The sequence below is a fragment of the Ciconia boyciana genome, chromosome 2 (assembly GCF_034638445.1).
Source record: "Ciconia boyciana chromosome 2, ASM3463844v1, whole genome shotgun sequence".
NCBI lineage: Eukaryota > Metazoa > Chordata > Aves > Ciconiiformes > Ciconiidae > Ciconia > Ciconia boyciana.
This window is the reverse complement of record NC_132935.1, coordinates 60,601,745-60,624,301: the sequence shown is the minus strand read 5'-3', so window position 1 is coordinate 60,624,301 and position 22,557 is coordinate 60,601,745. Positions and strand designations below refer to the sequence as shown.

The following is a 22,557-nucleotide window of genomic DNA, read 5'->3' as shown; positions in this document are numbered from 1 at the left end:
TAATTATAACAACAACTATTATTATTACTGTTATTATTATTACTACAAGTTTCTTTTTACTGGCTGGTGACAATTCTAAGCTTTCTTTAATCCTCTGCAAGTACTGAGTTCTACTTTGTCTGTAGAGATGGTCACTACTTTTCTTTTCACACAACTCCAAAATAAGCGAGTTATTAATTTTGGTCCCTAGTAATTAAAACATCAGCTTCATTCTTCACACTGATACAGCCTATCGCACTTGATATCCTGTTCTCTCAGAACTTGTTTTTCAAGTTGTGATCTCTCTCATAGAGATTATGACAAAGAATTTTTCTGCTCATTGGAAGATCTTCAGCCTAACGTAGGATATGAGTACAATAAATGTATTCAACTTCTGACAACTATTTTCCTGTGTAAGGGATAAAAGACAAAGTAAGTGTTGCCTACCATCTTCCCCAGCTGCAACCAAGAGTCACTCTACTTCACCCAAAATCTCCATTAAAGATTTACCAGACAATGATTCCAAGAGTGGCTTTGTAATGTGTTGCTCCCTCCTAAAACAAAACACCTGTGATTTCAGAAAAATTAAAAACTTCCATACTGTTATCTTCCAACAGCTACATGAGAAATGCTCTTCCTTGTCATTTAACCATATGCTGAGGAAAAAAAAAACAACAAAACAACCACAACACAACAACCCAAATATAGTAAAGAAGTAGGAACAAGACTATTACAAAAAATAAATTAAAAAAGAAGGGTTATTTGGTGAAAGAAAACAGATGTGAATGGCAGCTCTAGGCTGAAAGGTGCTATCTAAATGTTTGTGCAAGCAAAAGGTAGGCTTTAAAGCCAGTATAGTATCCATGAATCTCATGAACAAGCAAGTTAGGAATAGGCCAAGGTAGCTGGGTCCTTCCCATGCCGCTTTGTATATGACTGAAGCCACCAAAGGTATTCCCTGACTCCTAATAAGTGTTACAGTTTTCCTTTCACTGCCGATCCAGCCAAATCTCTGCCCTACACATCCAATTCTGACTTAAGTAAAAGAGGTTAAGTAAGTCCTACAGTCTCAGTATTATTTCTAAAAGGGATATGTGCTACTTTTTATGTTTATTTAAAAAATAAGCCGAGCACTGTTTCATTGCCTATTGTATTATTAAGGATGTTGGGATTCAGCAAGAGAAATGTCATCGCACAAAGAAGTATTTTTGAGATGACTCTGACAGATCATAAGCTTTGGTAAATTAGCCTGGCTCTAATGATTTCACAGGAGGAATAGCAATGAGAAACTGCTGAGTATCTAGCCCTTTATCTCTGTGGTAGTTGCTTTTGCTGCCATTTCCTTTGGCAAAAGACTCAAAGCTATCAGCACAGACTCCATAAGATCCAAGAAAACAAATGTTTGCTCCAAGCAACTAGTGAATTATACATTAAAAAAGCAATGTAAGACCCAACCAAACCCATACAGTTTGAAGTGAGGCAAAAAGGAGTATATTTTGGTTTTCTCTTAAAGGTCCATTTGATTAATTTAAGAAAATGCCTTAAGGACTTCTGAACAGGTCAGAAGCAGTGACGCTAGCACCCATCATGAGGCACATTTTAACTATAATGAATATTCTTGTGAGTGACATACTTCTGGTTTAGACAGAGCAGACTCAGATACTGTTAGATATTTAGGTTGATAGATATTTAGTATTCCTGGAAGGTCTTAAGATTATTTTATTCACTGGAAAAAATGTCTTCACTATGGTCTTTATCCAAAACCACGTCCCAGTTAATGTGAACATTACTGTTGCAGTGAAACTTCTTGCCTACTAGAGTAACAAATTACTGGAGAAGGCAGATATTTCTCAGAGTTATGCCATGTAAGTGAAGATTTGATGTGCTGATAGGTGAAGGACTTCTGAGAAGTATTCAATATAGAATCATAGAATCATTTATGTTGGAAAAGACCTTTAAGATCATCAAGTCCAACTGTAAACCTAACACTGCCAAGTCCGCCACTAAACCATGTCCCTAAGCACCACATCCAAATGTCTTTTAAATACTTTCAGGATGGTGACTCAACCACTTCCCTGGGAAGCCTGTTCCAATGCTTGACAACCCTTTCAGTGAAGTAAAATTTCCTAATATCCAGTCTAAACCTCCCCTGGTGCAACTTGAGGCTGTTTCCTCTCATCCTATCACTTGTTACCTGGGAGAAGAGACCGAACCTCCTTTCATGTAGTTGTAGAGAGCAATAAGGTCTCCCCTCAGCTTCCTTTTCTCCAGTTTCCTCAGCTGCTCCTCATGAGACTTGTGCTCTAGACCCTTCACCAGTTTCATTGCTCTTCTTTGGACACACTCCAGCACCTCAATGTCTTTCTTGTAATGAGGGGCCCAAAACTGAACACAGTATTCAATGCACAGCCTCACCAGTGCCGAGTACAGGGGGACAATCACTTCCCTAGTCCTGCTGGCCACGCTATTTCTGATACAAGCCAGGATGCTATTGGCCTTCTTGGCCACCTGGACACATTGCTGGCTCATATTCAGCTGGCTGTCAACCAACACCCCCAGGTCCTTTTCTGCCAGGCAGCTTTCCAGCCACTCTTCCCAAAGCCTGTAGTGTTGCATGGGGTTGTTGTAACCTAAGTGCAGGACCCGGCACTTAGCCTTGTTGAATCTCATACAATTGGCCTCGGGCCCATCGATCCAGCCTGTCCAGATCCCTCTGAAGAGCTTTTCTACCCTCAAGCAGATCAACACTCCCACCCAACTTGGTGTCATCTGCAAACTTACTGGGGGTGCACTTGATCCCCTTGTCCAGATCATTGATAAAAATATTAAATGGAACTGGCCCTAGTACCGAGCCCTGGGGAACACCACTTGTGACCGGCCACCAACTGGATTTAACTCCATTCACCACAACTTTTTGGGCCCAGTCATCCAGCCAGATTTTTACCCAGTGAAGGGTACGCCCATCCAAGCCATAAGCAGCCAGTTTCTCCAGGAGAATGCTGTACCTGCAGATCTTCTTTCCCTTGGTTTCAGGTGACATATTTATAAGCATTTTATTACATAAACAAATAGTTTTTTCAGCCTAGTCTACACATAACTTTTTTACCATGAAACTAGTATAGTTAGGTCTGGCTTTTCCTTGTCTGAGGCAGTTATAGCAATATAACCTTGTGTAAATGTAGTAAATGCAGGAAAATAGTACCTTATATTAGCAGAGTTTATTTTGCTTTTCATATGGGAATAAGCTATACTGACATAGCTTTTATATCTAAAGCCACAGTAGTACAGTGGCTTTAGATATATAGAATAATAAAGTATACTTGTGTAACAGAAGCAGTACAGCTTCTGTGGATACAAAATGCCTAAGAATTAAACCTGTTGCGCAAATAATACTTGGAACAAAACTATAAGCTCAGCCTATGAAGTCTGTCAGCAGTAATGCCTCAGACATGCCTGGGCAAAATCAGACTTCTTTGCAAATAAGTGTTTGGAGACCAGTGGATAGAACAGCTCTGTTGTTCCAAATTCAAGTCTCAGCTTTCTGCCTTGGCTTGGGTTGGGTATGAGTGTCCACTGCAATTACTCCATGTCTAGCAGTGGCAGAAATATTTTTAAAGCATGTGAATTTTGGTGACATTTTCTCCCAAAGCTTTGAAATTTCAAAATACTAAAGAAGAGGAAGAGCAACAGAGTTTCTTAAAGGATTGTGACCAATTGTTGTGGTATCCATGCTGCTGGGTGGTGTAAGAAAGTGCAGCCACCTCCTCCAGCCTCTCTGGCCCAGGACCCTCCTGCCTGGCCATGGGAGCCGAGCCCGGTGCCTCTGCCTAGGCTCAGGGATGTGGCTGACGCTTTCCTGTTTGCAGGCTCAACCTCTAGCAAAGCTGAGCACGTGTCCCAGAGACGCACACACAGAGGACACTGACACGGCCAGTCATACAGACTGCCACAGACAAGGCGCTGCCTTCAGCAGCACCTACATACAAGGCTCACATAAACCACAAGGACAGACAGCCAAGTCCCCTCCTCCTCTTTGGCTGGAGAGGCAGAAGGTCACTGGTGTAGGCACACACACACACAGAGATCCTTTCAGTACCTGCACAGACCCTCTGTCTGCCCGGCACCCCTGCCCAGATCCCAGGTCCTCTTATCTGCTTCATGGGTCCCCAACTTACCAGCTAGTCCATGCTCAATGCTTGCTGGCAAACCCACAGCACTCACACGCTCATCTCTCATGTATCCCACATTTGCAAGACCACCAGCATGGACCCTCCTGAGCACCTGGCCTGGACCCTAGGAATTCCTACTCACTGTTGAATCCAGCTTGAAGTTTTCTAGTGAAAACACACACACCCCACTCACACCCATTTGGGGAAGATACAGACACTCGTCCCCTGCACCCCCCACTCACTCCAGTAGCTGGCACCACGGGCCAGTGACGCCCACCCCCCCATCTGACTCCAGTAGCTGGCACCAATTTTCACTCACACATACGCAGGTCTCACCAGTAGCTGGTACTTAGTCCCTGCAGCACACATACACATGCAATGATAGAGAGTGAGATTATGCAGAGAGATAGCTAAGAAAAGATTTAATAAGAAGATATAAGATGGTAGGACTGACTGGTGATCAGGCACAGGGCTCAGCCAGACCAGGGTACTGACTGGCCCCATTTTACACATGACGGGCCCCTTTTATACCCCTTTCTGTCTGCCCCCTCTTTGTTCCTCCCTGCATGTCCCGCACAGCTCTCTACAGCTCCATTGATTCCCACACCCCTCCAGGTCTGGGGTGCCTCTGGTTTACAGTCTTATCAGTTGCCAAGTCCAGGTTGATCTACCTGGAATTGTTGCCCTGTGGTTTCTGGATAGCCCATCAATTATTGTGAGGTTTGTTTCTTGTCACTGTCTCCATGTTTGCTTTGTCAGGTCTGTGTCTTGGTATATTTTGTTTCTGTTGTCCCCTTTTTCTCCCTTGGTTTCCCAGTTGACAAGGTCCCCAATCTGATAACCTCGCAGGAATAAACTTTCTCACATTCTCACATGCCCTCGTGAATTAGTGTGTCTGACTGGTTTGGTTCTCATCACCCCCTCCCTTAACATTTGACCCTCAGGTTTTTGTCCCTGTATGTTCTTGTTTATGGCTTCTTCCTTTTCTTATTAACATTGCATTGAATTGGTCCTCGATCAGATACCCTTAGAGGAGCAGCCACTCTCTTTCCACATACCCTTACATGACTAGTACAGTAAATTGTTCTGCATGAACAAAACATCATTTAATTTCTCCAGATCAGATTTTGTTTTTTACACTTAAATCAGTTTCTGACTTGTTAAATGAAAGAGTGAACAAATCCAAAATTTTACATGAAATATCCTTATATATTTCAAGATATACTATTATAATTTAAAGTGATGGATTGGTGAAAAACCAAAACCAAAACCCAAACCCCACCACCCTTTGTAAACAGAATGCCAGCAAAGACAGAAAATGCCCTTTTTTATATGTACAGGATATATTTGAACTCATTAAAAAGATTTAGTATAAAATGTGTCTGTAGGTCTAAGTGACTATTTTATTCTCTGCAGAATATAAGTAAAATTTTCTAATGCCTACATTAATTTAAAATATGTAGTATATAATAACTTTTGACATCTGTCTTTTTTTACCCATTAGAAAATGCTGAAAAAATTTCAGAAGCAAATGTGTATATCCAAGTTCTCGATGTTAATGATCATGCACCAGAATTCCCTAAATATTATGAAACATTTGTTTGTGAAAACGCAGTGTCTGGCCAGGTAAGTGTGGAGGAGTTAGCCATCAGTTTTCTCTTTACAATGAGGATTTGATCTGAGTTGTTACTATTTCCTTTAATATTGATTATTTCAGTACTGTGAGTATAGACTGTATTTTGTCTATTTCCAAAATTAGTTCTGTTGATATATGTAGAGTTTGAAATTTAGATTTCAGAAGACTGATGTGTATTTTTCCCCCTTTAAAACAAAATCGATACATCTCCTTGTTTGTCTACCTAAACAGGTAATAGAGAAATACAGACAGAAACTCCTAAAAAAACCCAAGCAGCATAAAACACGGATTTGATTCATGTTCATATCACCGAAGTTAAAACTAGGCCTGGTATTTACAGCAACAGCATAACATAGTCCAGAAGAACCAGACTTAGAACAGATTCAAACCAGATTCATTGTGTTCTTTGGTTAGAAATCATTTATTGTGAACTGAATTCAGACCCTATCTAGTTCAGTGGAAATCTGAAGATCTTTAAGTCACAGCCCTTTGCAACACCTTCCCTAGCTGCCAGCTTATGGGATTGTTGTGTTAAGCATCCTTCCCTGGAGGTTTTTTTCATTTCCTAGTCGCTCCCCAGGCGAATGGGATCACACCAGTCAGCTGCCCTAACACCCCAGGTACACTGCTGACTCTCTGTTTTCCTCCACCCACTTTCCTCTACAGCTTTACATTTTCTTTTTAAGTGATCCAGTTCTACAGCCTAAGCCCCAAACTGTGCAATAAGCATGCCGCCAAACTCCTCACAGGAGTCTAAAAGAAAACTGCAAAAAGAAAAACAGGATATTCCAAGTTTAAAGTAAAAAAAAAAAAAGGTACAAAAAGAGCAACAAAAAAGCGACAACAAAAAAGCTATAGACAGAAAAATCTATATGTTTTTTCATCACTTTAAAGCATTCTTTGGACATATGAAAGAGGCCTTTGGGATATCTGTGATGGTTCCATTAAAACGTTTTGCTATGTTTTGATTTCTGAATCACAGAGCCTTTCTTTTTACACCAGCTTGGTGTACTTTGACCTTGATTAGTCTGCAGTTAAATAAAGCTTTCCTTGTAGCAAAAGTAATTTCTTTATAGTTTTTTGTATCCGTTTATATATTTCTCTATCAGCAGTTGGCTTGTTTGTTCTGCATTTGGTAATTTTCCACTCTGCAAAGGCTACCTCTGGTTCAGAGGTACGTGGAGCAAGCCATTTCTTTTGGTCTTCGGGTAACTCATTGACAGATCAAAGTACAGGGATTAAAGCAAATGCCACTTCATGTTCCTTGTCTTCAAGACACCATGAATTAAATATGGAAGCTTATAAAATGGGTATTTGTAATCCATGTTTTGGACTTGCCTACAATATAAAAACCCAGGTGATTTATTTCCCAAGGTTTTTATTATTCCATAGTTACTTACTGATAAATAACATCTGTATGCTAGCCCATTAATGGCTACTTTTCAATAACAAATTAAGTATATATATATTAAGTATTTTGCAAATCACTAGAGAAAATGGCACTGTAAAGAATAGTAGTAGTAACAATAATAATAAACTCTTTGAGCATAGGATACAGAATTATTCCTGTTTAACATTGTAATACCTGAATGAGGAATGAGCAGGATATTTTTCCCATTTTACAGACAGGCAAAATGTTACTTTAGATATTTTTTTTTTTCTTTTTTCATTGCTGTAGGTTTTTGAGAGTCACAGGCATCTTTATTTTAGCCTTTGGAGACTATGACAGTAATGTTAAGTAATCTTCTCATTAACAAATGATCTTAGGAAGAACAACAGGAAATTGCTACTAAAGTGCATAATTATCACAGTCAAACTTTATGACATTTTATTAAATGTTTATGATTTAAAACAGAATTGATAGTTGATATAAATCCTTCAGTGCTTTTTTTTTTTTTTTTTTTTTACTCACAGAAAAAAAGCTTCTTTATTTTCATCAGCAAGAAGCCAAAAGGTTTAAAAATTATTTTATAGATGTCTTGGTTGTCCACTGAATAACACAATTTACATTTCAGAAGAATCAGTTTAAGCAGTTGAAGAGCTTAATCAGGACATTACATACCTTTTAATCTCAGCATATTCCTGCAATCAATTCCAAACAGCTCAGGAATCTGCTTACATGTTATGAGTTGAGATCAAAGCTTGTATAGATATTCTATCGCATTTCAATTTCTAAAGTAGCTATCTCTATCTATCTAGCTGGAAATGATATGCTGAGAGATATTCTCAGATGTTCTGCACCTCTGGAATTCACTTGCTTCCCTGATCTCAGCTGAGTTATGTCTACTTTCATGGGATACTCCAAAATATATTTGGATCCCCCAGCTTATAAAGTTTGGGGGAAAGGAAGGAAAAGCACTGCAGAGGGAAAGATACTGTAAACAAATAAATTTTCTTATTTGGATTACTATTTCTTGGTGTCTGCCTGGTTTACAATAAAAGCAACATAGAGTCATGTGGCAAATAAGTTATTTTTACATAGCCTTAGAGTATACTAGGCTATGATAAAGAATGTATAACACATCATGAATAAAACTAATTGTTGTCCTAATTATCCAAACTCAGAGGCAATTAACAGTAGCTTCTATCTAGAGAACAATGCTTGAAGTTTTGGATTTTCTGAAAGATTATAAAAAATTCTTTGTCTGCTTTTATTCAGTGTGTGTTGACCTTCATGTCCCTTTATGGTGGTTTTGTGAGAGTTACAGACACGTTTAGCTTAGCCTCTAAAAGACATTCAAACAAAAGGATTACATTTCAGTCTATGGGACTATAATTTGAAATTTGACAAAAAAAATGGAAGTAAAGAAGATAGGTGTTTTTTGGCATCATTCTAAATCCATTCATCATGTTTATTAGACATTTTGAATGGATTTTTCATTATCCATTTCATGTTATAGTTCTGTACTGTCCTATAATCCAAGTCAGCTGCATACTAACCACAACTAGTTTTCTTTTGCACATTGAAAAACCACTTTCACTGCTCCACCAGTATTAAATATATTATTTTCAAAATAACTCAAAAATGAAAGTTGATTTGTAAAATAGACTCCTATCCTACCACAGCTATAGCTAGTATCAGATCAAATAGAACAATACGAATAAGACATCCAAAACCAGGATTCCCTTTTGATTGGATCTTTTGACTCTATAACTGTATGTAGACATGGTAAATGATGACCACAATGTGGTATTAATTCTTTATAGTTACCCTTTATGTGTGTGTACAGTAACTACAAACTGTTGAATTATAGAGGCAATATTCTATAAAAATAATCAGGACACAAAATGGACCAAATCTGTCCCAAAAAGAACACTAGAGACATCCCAGCAAGAATGGATTTGACCCAGAAAGCTTAATTCCCAAGCCATTAATAAATTAACTCAGCCTGAAACTGAAGCTTGAAAGTTTGAAGTAAGCTGTATAAAATGTCTTACATCATATGTTAGCAAGCTGACCATCCAGAATGTATCTATTTTTATGCATGGTAATTTCAGTCCTTTTTGTGGATATTGGTCTTTCTTCATATCATGCAGGAAACAGATTTCAGCTGAAGACAAGCTGCATGGGATACACCTACACTCTGAATTAATGCTGTTTTCTCTAATGCATATTTATTCTGGCAATTCTGAGTTCCTGTAATTTGGGGATCACATATGAAGTGACCTTGATGTTGCAGCTTGCTTAGTAATTTTTATTAGATCCAAAGAAGTGGCTATGTATGCAGATCACTTTGAGTTAGAGATAAGAAAAAACCCAAATTTATTTACTCAGTATATAATAAAATAATCATGAGTTTCAGTGAAAGTGAAGAGTACTCATTTGATATTACTTCTCTACATAATTAAAAGTTGTCAGAAGAAAAGAGGAAAACTTTAACCAAATTCTAGGAGTATATGGTCAATGTTAACAATGAACGGTTTGCTAAAACAGATCCTCTCTAACAAATCATGATGTAAAATGATTTTTGATAGCAGAGAAGTGAAAATGATGGGTTAGTAAGCCAATGTTTATTATTTCACCTTGCTATGTTCTCTTCATCATTTACAAAAAGCACCTGAGTGGTAGTGATAAGAAAATAAAAAGTTAAAAAGAAAAAAATTAATGAGGGAATCCCTTAAAGTATAAAAACAAGGTGAAGCTGTGAAAGCACCATATATTCTAGCAGGCACTTACTCTAAGCTACACCTGCAGATGCACTGAGTGTAACCTGTGAAATTTCGAAACAGTGGGCATGCTGGCACATTATCTCATAGCAGAATGGAATAAGTAGGAAGAGTTTATCAGTATATACAAACAAACATAAAAAGGCACCTAAGTGTCATGGTATGAGCTTTATAATCATAATTCCTTTGCTGAGATGTACACCATTTTATTTATAGCTGAGCAGAAACATCTTACAGTAGACCCAGAGAAATCAGATCAATATTGTGCCAATTTGCTTTTCAAAAAAGAAATAGAAGCAATCAAAAGGAGAACCTTGGTCTTTGAGGTAGAAAGTCTACCTGGAAAATGTAGCTGTTGACTATAGTAATGAACATTTTAATCTTTTACCTGCAATAAACTCTGATGGTCATCAAACATTATTAAGCAATGAGAAAAATCCTACTACTTATAAGACCTCTGCCAATTTGAATAAAACCAGTTCTGTACTCCCAAAACAGGTGGGTGATCAGATGTCTTACATCTTATAAAACACAGCAGAGCTCCTATTGAAGGATGTTGGGTGGAAAATAAAACAAAAGAAACTAAAGCAGAAAGAGAAAGCTGGCAAATCTGTTCCTACTTCCTTCCATCTGTCTAATGGGAATGGTAAGACTATAGTTGGGCATGGGAGCATACACAAAGGACTCCAAATTATACGCTCAGAGTACTCTAGCATCAAAATTAATGGTACTGATGGTTGTTCAGATGGACAGTCTATGCCTTAAGATGAACTTGGTGGAGAGAAAGGCTTAAGTAATAGTAGAAAGGACCGTAACAGAGAAGCTTTCTTCTTCCTTCTGAATATCTCTGTAATTGCAATTCAGTGAGATTACTTGAGGTTGAGGAAATAAATTTTCAATTAATTTACATCAGGACTACCAGGCAGTCAACTACTCCATAATACATAACTTGTTATTTGCAAGACAAACAACACTCAGTTAGACATTCAGTCCAGAATGGTTTACAGAAATTCCCTTCTATATAAAACAATTACTCAACGAGAGATCAGAGTTGTTACTGATATCTTAGACTCCCCCACTGATGATATTTATTAGTTGAAAGTGCCCACTAATCAGATGGATGGAGAAATTATGCATAGCAGGCCACATCTTTTTGTGACCTTTGATCAAAGGAGCCCCTGCTGTTCACAGCAGTGATCTCAGTCTGTTTGGAAAGAAACAGTAAATGAGGCCCACCCACCATGAACTTAAATCAATTTTTCAAGAAAAATCGAGTGAATTAATCTCAGTTTTAAGGAAATACACATTTTCAAATGGACCACTGGATTATTAAAGCTTCTAGACTAATGAGACTTGAAATAAGAAATTTTACAGCAATTAAATTTCAGCCTAGTCAATACAACAACTGTTATAACCTTCAGAAGCAACACATCATTCACTCTATTTTCTTTATTTACACCCTAAAATGTAGGATTCTTTTAAATCTTGACTCACAAACAATAAGTGCGGTTTTTCAGTCTGTGATGCCAGTTTCCCAGATGAAAGGCTAGAACCTCCTAGGTTAGATGTACAAAAGCCTAGGACTCCAGAAAAAACGAAAGTTTCCTTCTCTCTGGGTGATTTTTCCTTTAGAGTCAGCAAAATCAGAGCTGCCTGTTGCTCTCCAAATATTTTATAGACTCATCTGGGTTTTTCTGAATCTTAGTGGAAGTGATACAGCAAGAAAGAAACAATAAGGGCTTGCCCTGTCCTTACGTTCCCAATATTCCCCTGCTTCTAGGGTGAATCCTTAAAGTCACGTGAATATGCCTAGAATAACCACAGGAGTCTCAGGTTTTTGTAGAAGAGCACAGTACAGATCAAAATAAGGAAAGGTGGGGTTTTTTTCAGCTAGACACATACTCCTCAGAATTATATTGATAGAATCAGATACACATAAAATTTATATGGGCAAATACATTCTGTATGTAAAGTAATGGAAGTTAGTAACGAAATAGCAAAACAGGAAGTAATTTGCAACAGCAATAATTTTATGATTTTCAAACATGATAGACTCCTACAAAAATACTTTCCAAAGACATTGCTAATAGCTGGTTAAATAACTATTAATCAGATTGAAAAACTGGAAGTATAAAAATAATATCTGTAATTAATGCTTTTTTTTTTTTTTTTTTGTAAGTAGCTATGTAAGTCTTCTCTGCCAAGTCACTAAACTAAAAAATAAAAAAATAAAAAAATTAGAAGTGACTAACATGTCTTTGTGGATTACTATATTACTCTGCATATTCCATCTAGCTTGATAGACCCTGAATTGTATGGAGAGATGTATATCCATACAAAGCTTTTTCTCATCTGCGGCTATGCAGATTTTACTAACAAATCATCAGTGAAGGCCAGCAGAGTCTTTTTTCATTTTTTCCAGTATATGGCAGAATATTATCATGAAAATGTGCCATTTTCATGTTTTAGACTGGTTATATAGTTTTGTTCTCTATTGCTGTTCATATTGAGCATATTCTGAGAACTATATTCCCTTATAAAAATGAAGTCTTTGATTTATTATCAGGTAATATTAGGGAACAGTTATTGCTCTTCACTGATTTCTTGACCTGCATGCCTATAACTGTATTTGCATCACCTTAGCTATTTTGTTTGCTCTGAGTAAAGGGAAAAAATTTCTTCAAGAAGCTTCATCCTTTGTACAGGGTCACCAGGTATATCACTGAACAATCACTCCTCTCATTAGTGGCAATAAAAAAATCTCAAGGGTCCTCATTTTTCCATAGCTAGAAAATATAGATTTGAAATACATTTCACATGTAAAAAGGGCAGAGTGCTAAGAATACAAAGTTTCTGGGCTATGAGCCACATTTTGCACTCTGCTGTGATTTCATCAAACTTAGTGTGCTTGAAAAGAAAAATAATGTGTACTGAAGTCTTAGATCTTTGACTGAAAAATGGTTTAATCGGGAAACAGTTTTCAAAGGCACAGATGGAAGGCTGTAGTCATTTCCATTGACTTACTGCTTTACTTTTAAAGCACCGCTTGTAGCATTCAGATGCTTTCTGGTTTGGGGAAAGTTGAGGCTTCATGTCTCTTGGGTACAAATATCTACAAGGCATGAGATGACTGATAAAATAGAGACCAAGTTCAAACCAGGCATTTTTCTGAAAGTTGGTGGGCTGGCATCAGTTTGCTTTCCTCCTGGTCCATGAGGATACTCACTTACTAATATATACTGATGCCCAGATCATTAATTATTTACTCATAAAAGTAACAAATATAATCTCTTTTTAAGCAGAAATATTGCTAATTATGTTAACTGTAGTGTGATTGTTTATTTACAGATATGAAAGATATTCTTTTTAATGATAACTGTTATTTTTTATTTTATCTTGCAATGACTATCTGATTTGACAGATTTGTAAATGAAAGCTATTCTTCTTTCTTGAGAAAAACCAGCCAAGAGGTTCCACAATCAATCTGTCATAATATTCAGAATCAACAATTCAGCACATGGACTTGTTACCATATCTCACTTACTGGAGCTCCAATATAGCAGTTGAATGGTGTCAATGTGTTTGTGGGCTGGAAGGAAATGGGTTTTGTATAGAGGGATTTGTTCAAATGCAGAATGATATACTTTTCACCTTGAAAAAAAAGGACAAAACACTGTATATATATGATTCCTTTCTTCATTTAGGAAAACTTCATTTACCTCTTGTCTTTTGATCCAGATAATCTTACATTTTCTCAAGATTTTAATGCCTGCCTCTCAAACAGATGATAAAAAATCAAAGCAGAGTGTTTGCAGAATATGAGTCTCAATGAGACTGTGTCAGTATGGGAGGTGTATATTTGTGACTGTATAACATGCACTCAATACGTATTCACAGATCACATCTCTAGCATCAACAGCTCAACATACTTGATATATCCTTTTATTGTTTTAAAGGACAAGTAAATATTTTGATTTGTAAACAATTCTGTTTATCTGTGTTTCCAGCTAATTCAAAGCATCAGTGCAGTGGATCAAGATGACTCAGCAGAAGGTCACCATTTTTACTTCTCATTGGCTCAGGAGGCCACAAACAACTCACGTTTTACCGTCAAAGATAATCAAGGTGGTGTCATTCATGTAGCTCTTTAAGACTTTCCTAATAAAAGATGCATGCTTCTAGTGGTCCTCACATCACCAAATCTATAAAAATTTCCACGTAAATAGAAATTTTTGTTGTAAGATATGAACATGTCATGAGGTGCATTTCAAAACAGTAGTTCAGTAATACTAAACAGTTTATTTTCCTATTTCAGCCAAGTAACATAAATAGCAAAAGACAGTTTTATTTCAAGGAAAGAAAAGATGCTGAGATTAAAAATACACTGGTATTCCTTAAAAATTACTTTCTTAATGTAGGATATGGTGGGAAATACCAACTTTCTTGTTAAAATTATCTATTTGTCTAAGAAACAAGATCGCCAGAAAGAGAAGATTCCTGTTAATACAAGTCTGTTACTTCATCACTTCAGGAAGACCAAATTTATAGTCACTGATAAATACAAATATAATCTTATTTCCTAATATATTTTAAACTGCATATGCTGATTAATGATGACATCATAAAATGTCTTCTATATGTATTTTAATGTTATACAGAACTGATATTGATTGAGATTCTTACAAAGAGTGATATAGAGGGATAGTAAGCAAAACCAGTCTGAGGTGAAAATGTAAGTGCAATATCTGATGGAATTGCAGGGAGGATGACCGCTTAGAGTCAGTCTGCTGAGACTGCAAAGGGCTTCTTCAGACTCAGATAAAGTACACATTGCTCATATTGACTTTGCTAATTATTTGAATGTTCTGGCTAGGTGAATAAATCAATGGAAATAAGTTTTGGAAAGTTCAAATTATGTTAAATGGCAAACTACTTCTCTCAATATCTCCAAAGTTAAAGTTAATATATTAATACATGTTTCAATTCCCAGCTTCATTAACCTCTCACTCAGTGCCAGGAAGAGACAACTTGTTACGTTAAGGTCAAACTGTGTAAAAGCCGCAAGCCTTTCCCACCTTTGCTCATTCTGCAGTAAGTTCGAGCAGAGCCACGCACAAAGCTATACACCCAGTTCCTTTTGGTGACTATTGATGGGGAAAAAAACAACCCATGTTTTATAACATGGTGGGGTCACCCCTCAACCTCTCCCTTTCTACTGCATTTCATAGAAATAGCTGGGTGAATTGGGATAGTCCTAGGCAAAAGCAAAAGTGAGTCTACGGATCTGGAGCATTTTATCTCAGAGTTATCTTCTGAATTTTGACAGAAGCCTAGAAGAACTTAAATGTGAGGGAGTTAACATCAGTAGACTGTTTGGACAGATGTATCATACAGATAATGGTAGAAACTTTTTTTTTTCTACATACATGTATGCACACATGCAGTAATTTGCCCTGCCATGATAAAAAACTCTGACATGTAAACATTTATAGATGTTTCTTCTTTCTATTATACACATATTTAGACAGGACTAATTTGTTTTGCAGCAAGCTAAGTTTCAGATTTGAATTAGTTGATATGCAGCAGGAGCTGAACTTAAGCTGCTTACTGGGTTTTGTATGGAACTGATTTCTAAACACTAATAGTTAAATGCAAAGTGAGGGGAGAGCCTCTAGCAACTTTTCGCTAATTTAGATAGTAGGAGCTCAGCTAGCTCCAGTTTTTGAGTCAGGGAAAGAAATAAAAGACTATTTTAGTGGACTTTTTCTTGCTTTCTCTTCTTCCCCTTGCCACCTGTTTTCTCTGTGTGCTGCCAGACACACTTTTGAAGCCTTTTGATTGGTAAACTGTCTATATTTCACCTGTGAACTGCTGGATTGGTAGCAGCTGGTTACATGGAACCATTTTAAGAACCAATTAGTTAGTCTGAGCAGGTGTCAGCTACTGAACACGGTGGGATTTTTTTTAACTCTGAACATTAAAAACAGAACTCCTAGGTCAAATTTTATTATTGCCCCTGGAATACATATGTCAAAAATAAATGCAATTATTCATGATTGACACAAAAAACCCACCACATGTCAGTGCCTGGGTTTATTTTTTTAACTTTGTTAATATGTAGCTTTACACAGTACCATTGTTTTTAAATAGGTCAGATTCCACTGGAGTTTTGCTGTTGTTGTTAAAAAGTGGTAAATGCATATCATGCATAATAATTTATCTTCTAGATAACACAGCTGGAATTTTCACAGCAAAAAGTGGCTTCAGGAGGCAAGAGCAGTTTTCTTTCTACTTGCCAATATTAATTCTGGATAATGGAACCCCGCCACTGACGAGCACAAATACTCTCACTATCACTGTCTGTGACTGTGACACCGAAGTTAACACCTTCTACTGTCGATACGGAGCTTTCATGTATGCCATGGGCCTCAGCACAGAAGCTTTAGTTGCTGTTTTGGCTTGCATATTAATACTCCTAGGTAAGTATGAGTAAGAGAAATTACTTTGTTTCCTTTTACAAGTAGGCTTAATTAAGTGACAAAGATGTTCCTTTGGAGGCCTGGAAATACTGCGGTATTGAGAAAAAGTGCAATAAGGCAAATGTTTTGTTTCTTTTCTGTTTTCTTCACTATAATTCCTCCCCCCTTCCCCCCCCCCCCCCCAGTTTTCAGTAAAATTTGAATTCTAACACGATGTCCTAAAAGCTGGCTTTAGTTGAGTCATGGTCCTACCTGTCTGTGTTAGTCCAAAGTCTGTACTGAGCCCAGGTAAAGCTGATGACAGCATTACACAAGGAAATTGGCTAGTATAAGAATATATTGGAAGGAGCAGTACCCTACTTAATCTGCCTTAGGTATGCCAAATGAAGAGCTAAGATCAATACAAAATAATAAAAGAAAAAGAGAATTTGGTACTCTCAGAAAGCAACTACAGAAACAAACAGGAAGTTTCTCTGTCATTTAATAAGGTTGCATCTCCAGACAGCCTTTTCTCCAAATGTTGGGCATTTCCTTTTTCCTCTTACAGGACACCAAATTAACCTCCATTACATTTGGGAGCTTGTGGATATGAAAAGGGGGTTTGAGAGTGTTTTAAATGCACATGAGTTGTGCTTGTACCTTTGCAAAGGGTCATGCATAGCTGGCACATGGCACTCAAAACCAGACCAACCACCCAAGGCTGGCTGTTCCTGCACTGCATGGGGCTATAGCTGCTGCAAAACATACTGGAGTGACAGCACTCAGGGAAACAACTTCTTCACCTGGTGAAGCATGCAGCTATAGCTGCTAAAATGCATTTCCTTTTTTTCAGCACAAGGATATTCCTGCAGTGTTCAATGAGTGATTTGATGACACTGACACATTATAACAGCAGGTGCACTGTACTAATCATTCCCCAAAGGCTAAATATCCATCCTGAAACTCTGTACCTGTCTGAGTTAGTGAGGTTAAGGCACAGTAGCTTCTGAGGCCAGGAAAGAAAGAGAAGTGATAGAGCTGGGTATGTTTGTTTTCCAAGACAAAATGACTGACCTTAGAGCTTGATCACAAGAGATGACCTTAGAGATGCTGGTCATAGGCCTCAAGACCAAACTCAAGATGGTGCCAACAAAGCAACAGGGAAAGACTTCCAAATCCCTGTTGCCTGTTGCCTAATAATATAGCATATCCATACTATGCCATATAGCAGTATATTTCATAAAACGTCATATCTAAAAATACCACAAAACAATTGACGGTTTATGTTAGTGAGACCATTTTTCCACTAATGAAACTACAAACAAACAACTCCAAAATAAGAAAATGAAGATAGAATCAGGATTTCACTAAGCAGAGTGATATCAAATCATCATTATAAATTGTTTTTCAACAAAATTCTAAAAAAATAAGGAAAAATATAATTAGAATCAAAACAAGAAAACTGCAGCATAATATCTAGCTACACAAAAATAATGTCTGGAAAGAAAGAAAGAAGTAATAATAACAAAAATTACATTGCCTTAAGAAACAAAAACTTTCACTGAAAATTATTCTCTCATTGTATTTGTTAATAAGAGTAAATACAATAGTAATATTTTTAAACTCATATCACTGAAAGAAAAAAAATTAAGTAAACCCTTTTTTTTGATATATGAAGGACATCTAGGTAAAGAACATTCTTTTTTCTACCCTCATTATACAATATGACCTCTACTAGTCTATAAATAACAGCATACAACACTGAGCATATCATCATTAACTACAAGAAAGATGAGGCTTGAAAATGAAGGCTTGCAGCTCTATTCTGATGCTGTATTTTGATCTGCCATAGTAGCAACAGAAGTCAAGAAAGACAAGTCCAATAAAGCTAATGGAACTATTTTGACTTTACAACAGTGAAAAAAGAAATTTAACAAGTTAAAAATCACGCATATTCTGCATTCTGTCTACAAGGTTATGGCTTATTTTCCTTAGCAAAAGGAATAGAAACTGGATCTAATTATTTCCTGTTGTACCTTTGACCTCCTGACTGAATCTCTTGGTGACAACTCATTGAAATTTCTCCTCAAATGGAACCCTATAATTTAGTCCCACAGTTAAATGAGTTGCCCAGACGCAGCATGTGTACCTGTTCATTATGAGTCAGTATCTTCATATGACTTTGGGCTCTCAAAATTAAGTGACATGCAGGAAACTGCAAAAACAGAATGGCCTACAAAAAAATACATGGGTTCTTATTTATCTCTGTGAACACATTGAATAGATAGGGCAAGGATGAAAACAATGGAAAGGTACCTCATAATTTTATGTCTAGATGGGAGTACTCTTGGCCAGACACTAGCTATTTCTTGACTCCATAGCAAAGGCCAGGGATGCACTAGTTCCTCTACTTCCATCTCCTGGTTTCCAACAGAGAAGACAAGAACATACAATTGGATTTGTGGTTTCTAGACTTCCCTTCACTCCCAGAGTCATCTTATTTAAATCTGAGCTTTCCGTGTCCCAAGCAATCTTCAGCAGTGGCACTGGAAAGCAGCCCCCCTGACTGAAGTCCCTACCTTAGACCTGGCAGTCAGTGTGAGCCTACAGGAAGGCCAGTGTGCATTTCAGGTTTTCTTTGATTGTTGCAGGATATCTGAACCTGGTCACTTTGTGTTATGCACTTAAGGGACTGAGGATCAGGCAAACTGTATCACTGCATTATCCAGGCCATCAGTGGAATTATTCATCAAGGTCCTCTCTCCAGATAGAATAAACCCTTGGTGGCTACTGGGCTCATGCATATCACAAAAGTCAAAACAGAGATATAGATAAATATATTAATCAGAAAGAAAAAGAAAGTAATGTACCACACTCTTTACAGCTACACATATTTTAAATGTATTAAATCTTTGAATACATTTTTGTGATTATTTAAAATTAAATAATAAAAGGTTCTACACGTAATATGTTTGCCACATATCTGAAACCTAAAGTTTTGGTTTTTTCCATTTTCCTGTATCATTATGTATATCATTAGAAGAGTTCACCATACAAAGGATTTGGAGAGTTGAAACTATCTGGGTTTTGTAAATATATAATAACATTGTAGAAATTCTTGTTTCCAATGCTTTCAAGTTTGGTGTTGGCATCTCCCAATCAAAAGAAATAGTATACAGTAAATATGTTGAAATAAAGAACTACTTCTGGTCCCTTATATCCCGAAGTGAGGTAAAATCCTGTCATTGTTGGTAGTTGTATCATGTTATGTACTGAGTAAAAAATTACAGACCATAAACCACTTACTAAATAGAACTGCAGTAAGATCTAGTTAAAAACTGAAATCATTAATATTTGTGAAAATTATAGACAATTTCAAAGGGATCGTTCAGCTGAAAATGAAATGAGGTAGGATTAAAAAATAATGCTGTAAAATAAAATTTTAAAAAGATTTCATATATGAGAGAAACAAGCTACTCTGATTCATAGGCCTTGGTAGCAAGTGCTGCTGCAGCATCACGCAAAATTTAGTGATAGTCTTCAAATTTCCAAACTAGCATAACAAAATTGAACCACACCCTGCATAGTCTATGGAACCGAATGATTCAATCATCTGAGGAAGATATCTTGCTCATTGCCTCATTTTTCATTTGATCTTCCTGGGGCTTTGATCTGAGAGAGAGTGAGAGATTAGGAATTTAAATTCTGAATGTGAAATTTATGTATTATGTGATAAACCAAAGCAATTTCAAAAAGCATAACCTGTTTTTCCATCAGTTTCAAACTCCCATCTACCAAAAGAACTGCTCCATTTCATTCACCTATTTTATAAGTCCCTTTGTAACTGTTTTCCCACCACATACTATGCTCACCTCAAAACCATAAAATCCATAAAAATTACAGCTCTATAAATTTGTTAAGATAGCTTCATTTTGCAATAGCATTGCTATTAAGAAACGTTAACATTTTTTTAAGTCTTTCCAAGCACTTTCAAAGTCTCTGGTTCTGTTTATTTTTTCCCTTGGGTTTTTTTTTTCTTATCTTTTCTTTTTTTTTGTCAGTGTTCTTTTTGGCAATTGTAGCCATAAGGCAGCAGAGGAAGAAGTCTCCCTTTTTGGAGAAAATGGAAGAATTCAGAGAGAACATTGTCAGGTATGATGATGAAGGAGGTGGTGAGGAGGACACAGAAGCCTTTGATATTTCAGCACTGAGGACCCGCACTGTCATGCGAATGCACAAACCTCGGAAGAAGGTCACCACAGAAATCCACAGCCTCTACAGACAGTCTCTGCAGGTTGGCCCTGACAGCACAATCTTCAGGCAATTCATTTCAGAAAAGCTTGAAGAAGCGAATACAGATCCTAGTGCTCCTCCATATGACTCACTTCAGACCTATGCGTTTGAGGGGACTGGCTCTTTGGCAGGATCCCTCAGCTCCTTAGGTTCAAACATGTCAGACGTGGATCAGAGTTATGACTACCTTACAGACTGGGGACCTCACTTTAAACAGCTTGCAGGCATGTACACTTCCCATAGAAGTGTGGGGGATTAGTTACTCTTTGGTTTGTTGTTTTATTTTCCTAAATCGCAGCAACCAAAAACAACTGTGGATTTTTAAAAAGGAGATCATCCTACATTTAAGCATGAAAAATAAAAGCCCAAGTTTTGTTTTTTTTTCTGGAAAGTCTTGGATGTAGAGATCTTTTGAAAAATCACACCAGGCATGTCATGAGGTAAGGGGATGGAGACTCCCGTTTGAAAGTCTCATTGGCTATTTAGGTGCCCAAATGCAAACTGTGCTGCTTTGGATATCTAGGTCCCCTTCTGGATACTGAAAACCTGGGTCCTGCAAGTACAAAAGGAGGAGTAGAAGCCATAAGTGGATATTGTAAATATTCTGTCATCCATAAGCTTTAAACTGTTTCCAAAGTTAAGAAAGTCTTTTGCTGTTGCAGTCGAATATATTCATTAACCAAAGTTAAACATGCATATTTGTAATGCTTCATTATATAAATATACTTGTGTGAAAAATTAGACCCTAGATATTCTAATACAATTGTCAGAAGCACTCACAGAATCATCTATTTATTGTTCTTAGGATGATAAAACTAAAACAAATGTCTGTTCCTATCAGTGTAAAACTAAAGACCTATTACAACTTCAGCAAGTATTTGCTGCCATTTTAGTTTTTAATGGAGCTATTGGAAAATGTATAAACCAATACTTAATTTAGCAAATAAGATAGAAAAAAAGAAATCAGTTCAAGTTAGAATCAATATTCAACATAAATACTGCAATCGACCACATTATATATTACTGTACTTAGAACAAAATGCTATCCAAATACAGGCACTTTTCCTTTTATTAAGAGTTTAAAGAATGACTGATTTACCAGCACAGATTCATTTTTTTATTATGGAATATAAAATTATCTGCAGTAGTCAGTTTTATTATAACAATATTAAGAATCTTTAAAATGCTAAGCTGATGGTTATAAAATGTTACATATAACATTAGATAATAAGATAATAAAATGCTTTAATGTTAATTTCTGAAAATGATCCTGAATAATTCTGTGAGATTCAAGTCAGACTTCAAAATTAATTTCCCACTGTATTTTTTCCAAACATTCCATAAAGATATAAAGCTATCTCAGAATATTTCTTTACTCTTACTTATAGCACTACTCAGCAGCAATTTTGGATCTGAGGGTCATCAAATATATTCAAAATGGTCTGTCTGGAAAAAGCAACCTGCCTGTGTTTTATTCACCTCTCTTCCATCAGGTACTTATTTTACAGAAATTACATCATGTAATCAACTGATACATTTCCACAGCTGAAAGCTGGCATCAGGATAAAGAAAATTAGGCAACATGTTTCTCCCCCCCCCCCCCCTTTCTTTTAATAAGGTTTTAGGTAAACACTACTGAATTACAGAGAGCCAGGCAAAGCTTGTGCAAGAAAAAACCCCAACCAAATGAAAAAAACCCAACCAAACAAAAAAAATGACGAACAAAAAAGGCATGTAATGTACAAGCTCTGCAATGTTTGCTACAATTGTTGTTCATTGAAGAAAACCAAGGCATGTAAGCTTAGTGGAAAGGTGCCAGTTCAGAGTTCAAATTCCTGTCAGCTAAAAATAAAAC

General features: G+C 36.8%; 1 protein-coding gene across 1 annotated transcript in view; it reads left to right on the top strand.

The window, feature by feature from the left end:
• The window catches only part of CDH19 (cadherin 19), a 40,980-nt gene extending 20,019 nt beyond the window's left edge, over positions 1-20,961 (top strand). The window contains exons 8-11 of the mRNA XM_072851313.1: positions 5,653-5,774; positions 13,959-14,076; positions 16,179-16,430; positions 20,471-20,961. Coding sequence (XP_072707414.1) covers positions 5,653-5,774; positions 13,959-14,076; positions 16,179-16,430; positions 20,471-20,961 — 983 coding nt within the window. The remainder of the gene's footprint in view (positions 1-5,652; positions 5,775-13,958; positions 14,077-16,178; positions 16,431-20,470) is intronic.
• Positions 20,962-22,557: the final 1,596 nt, after the last annotated feature.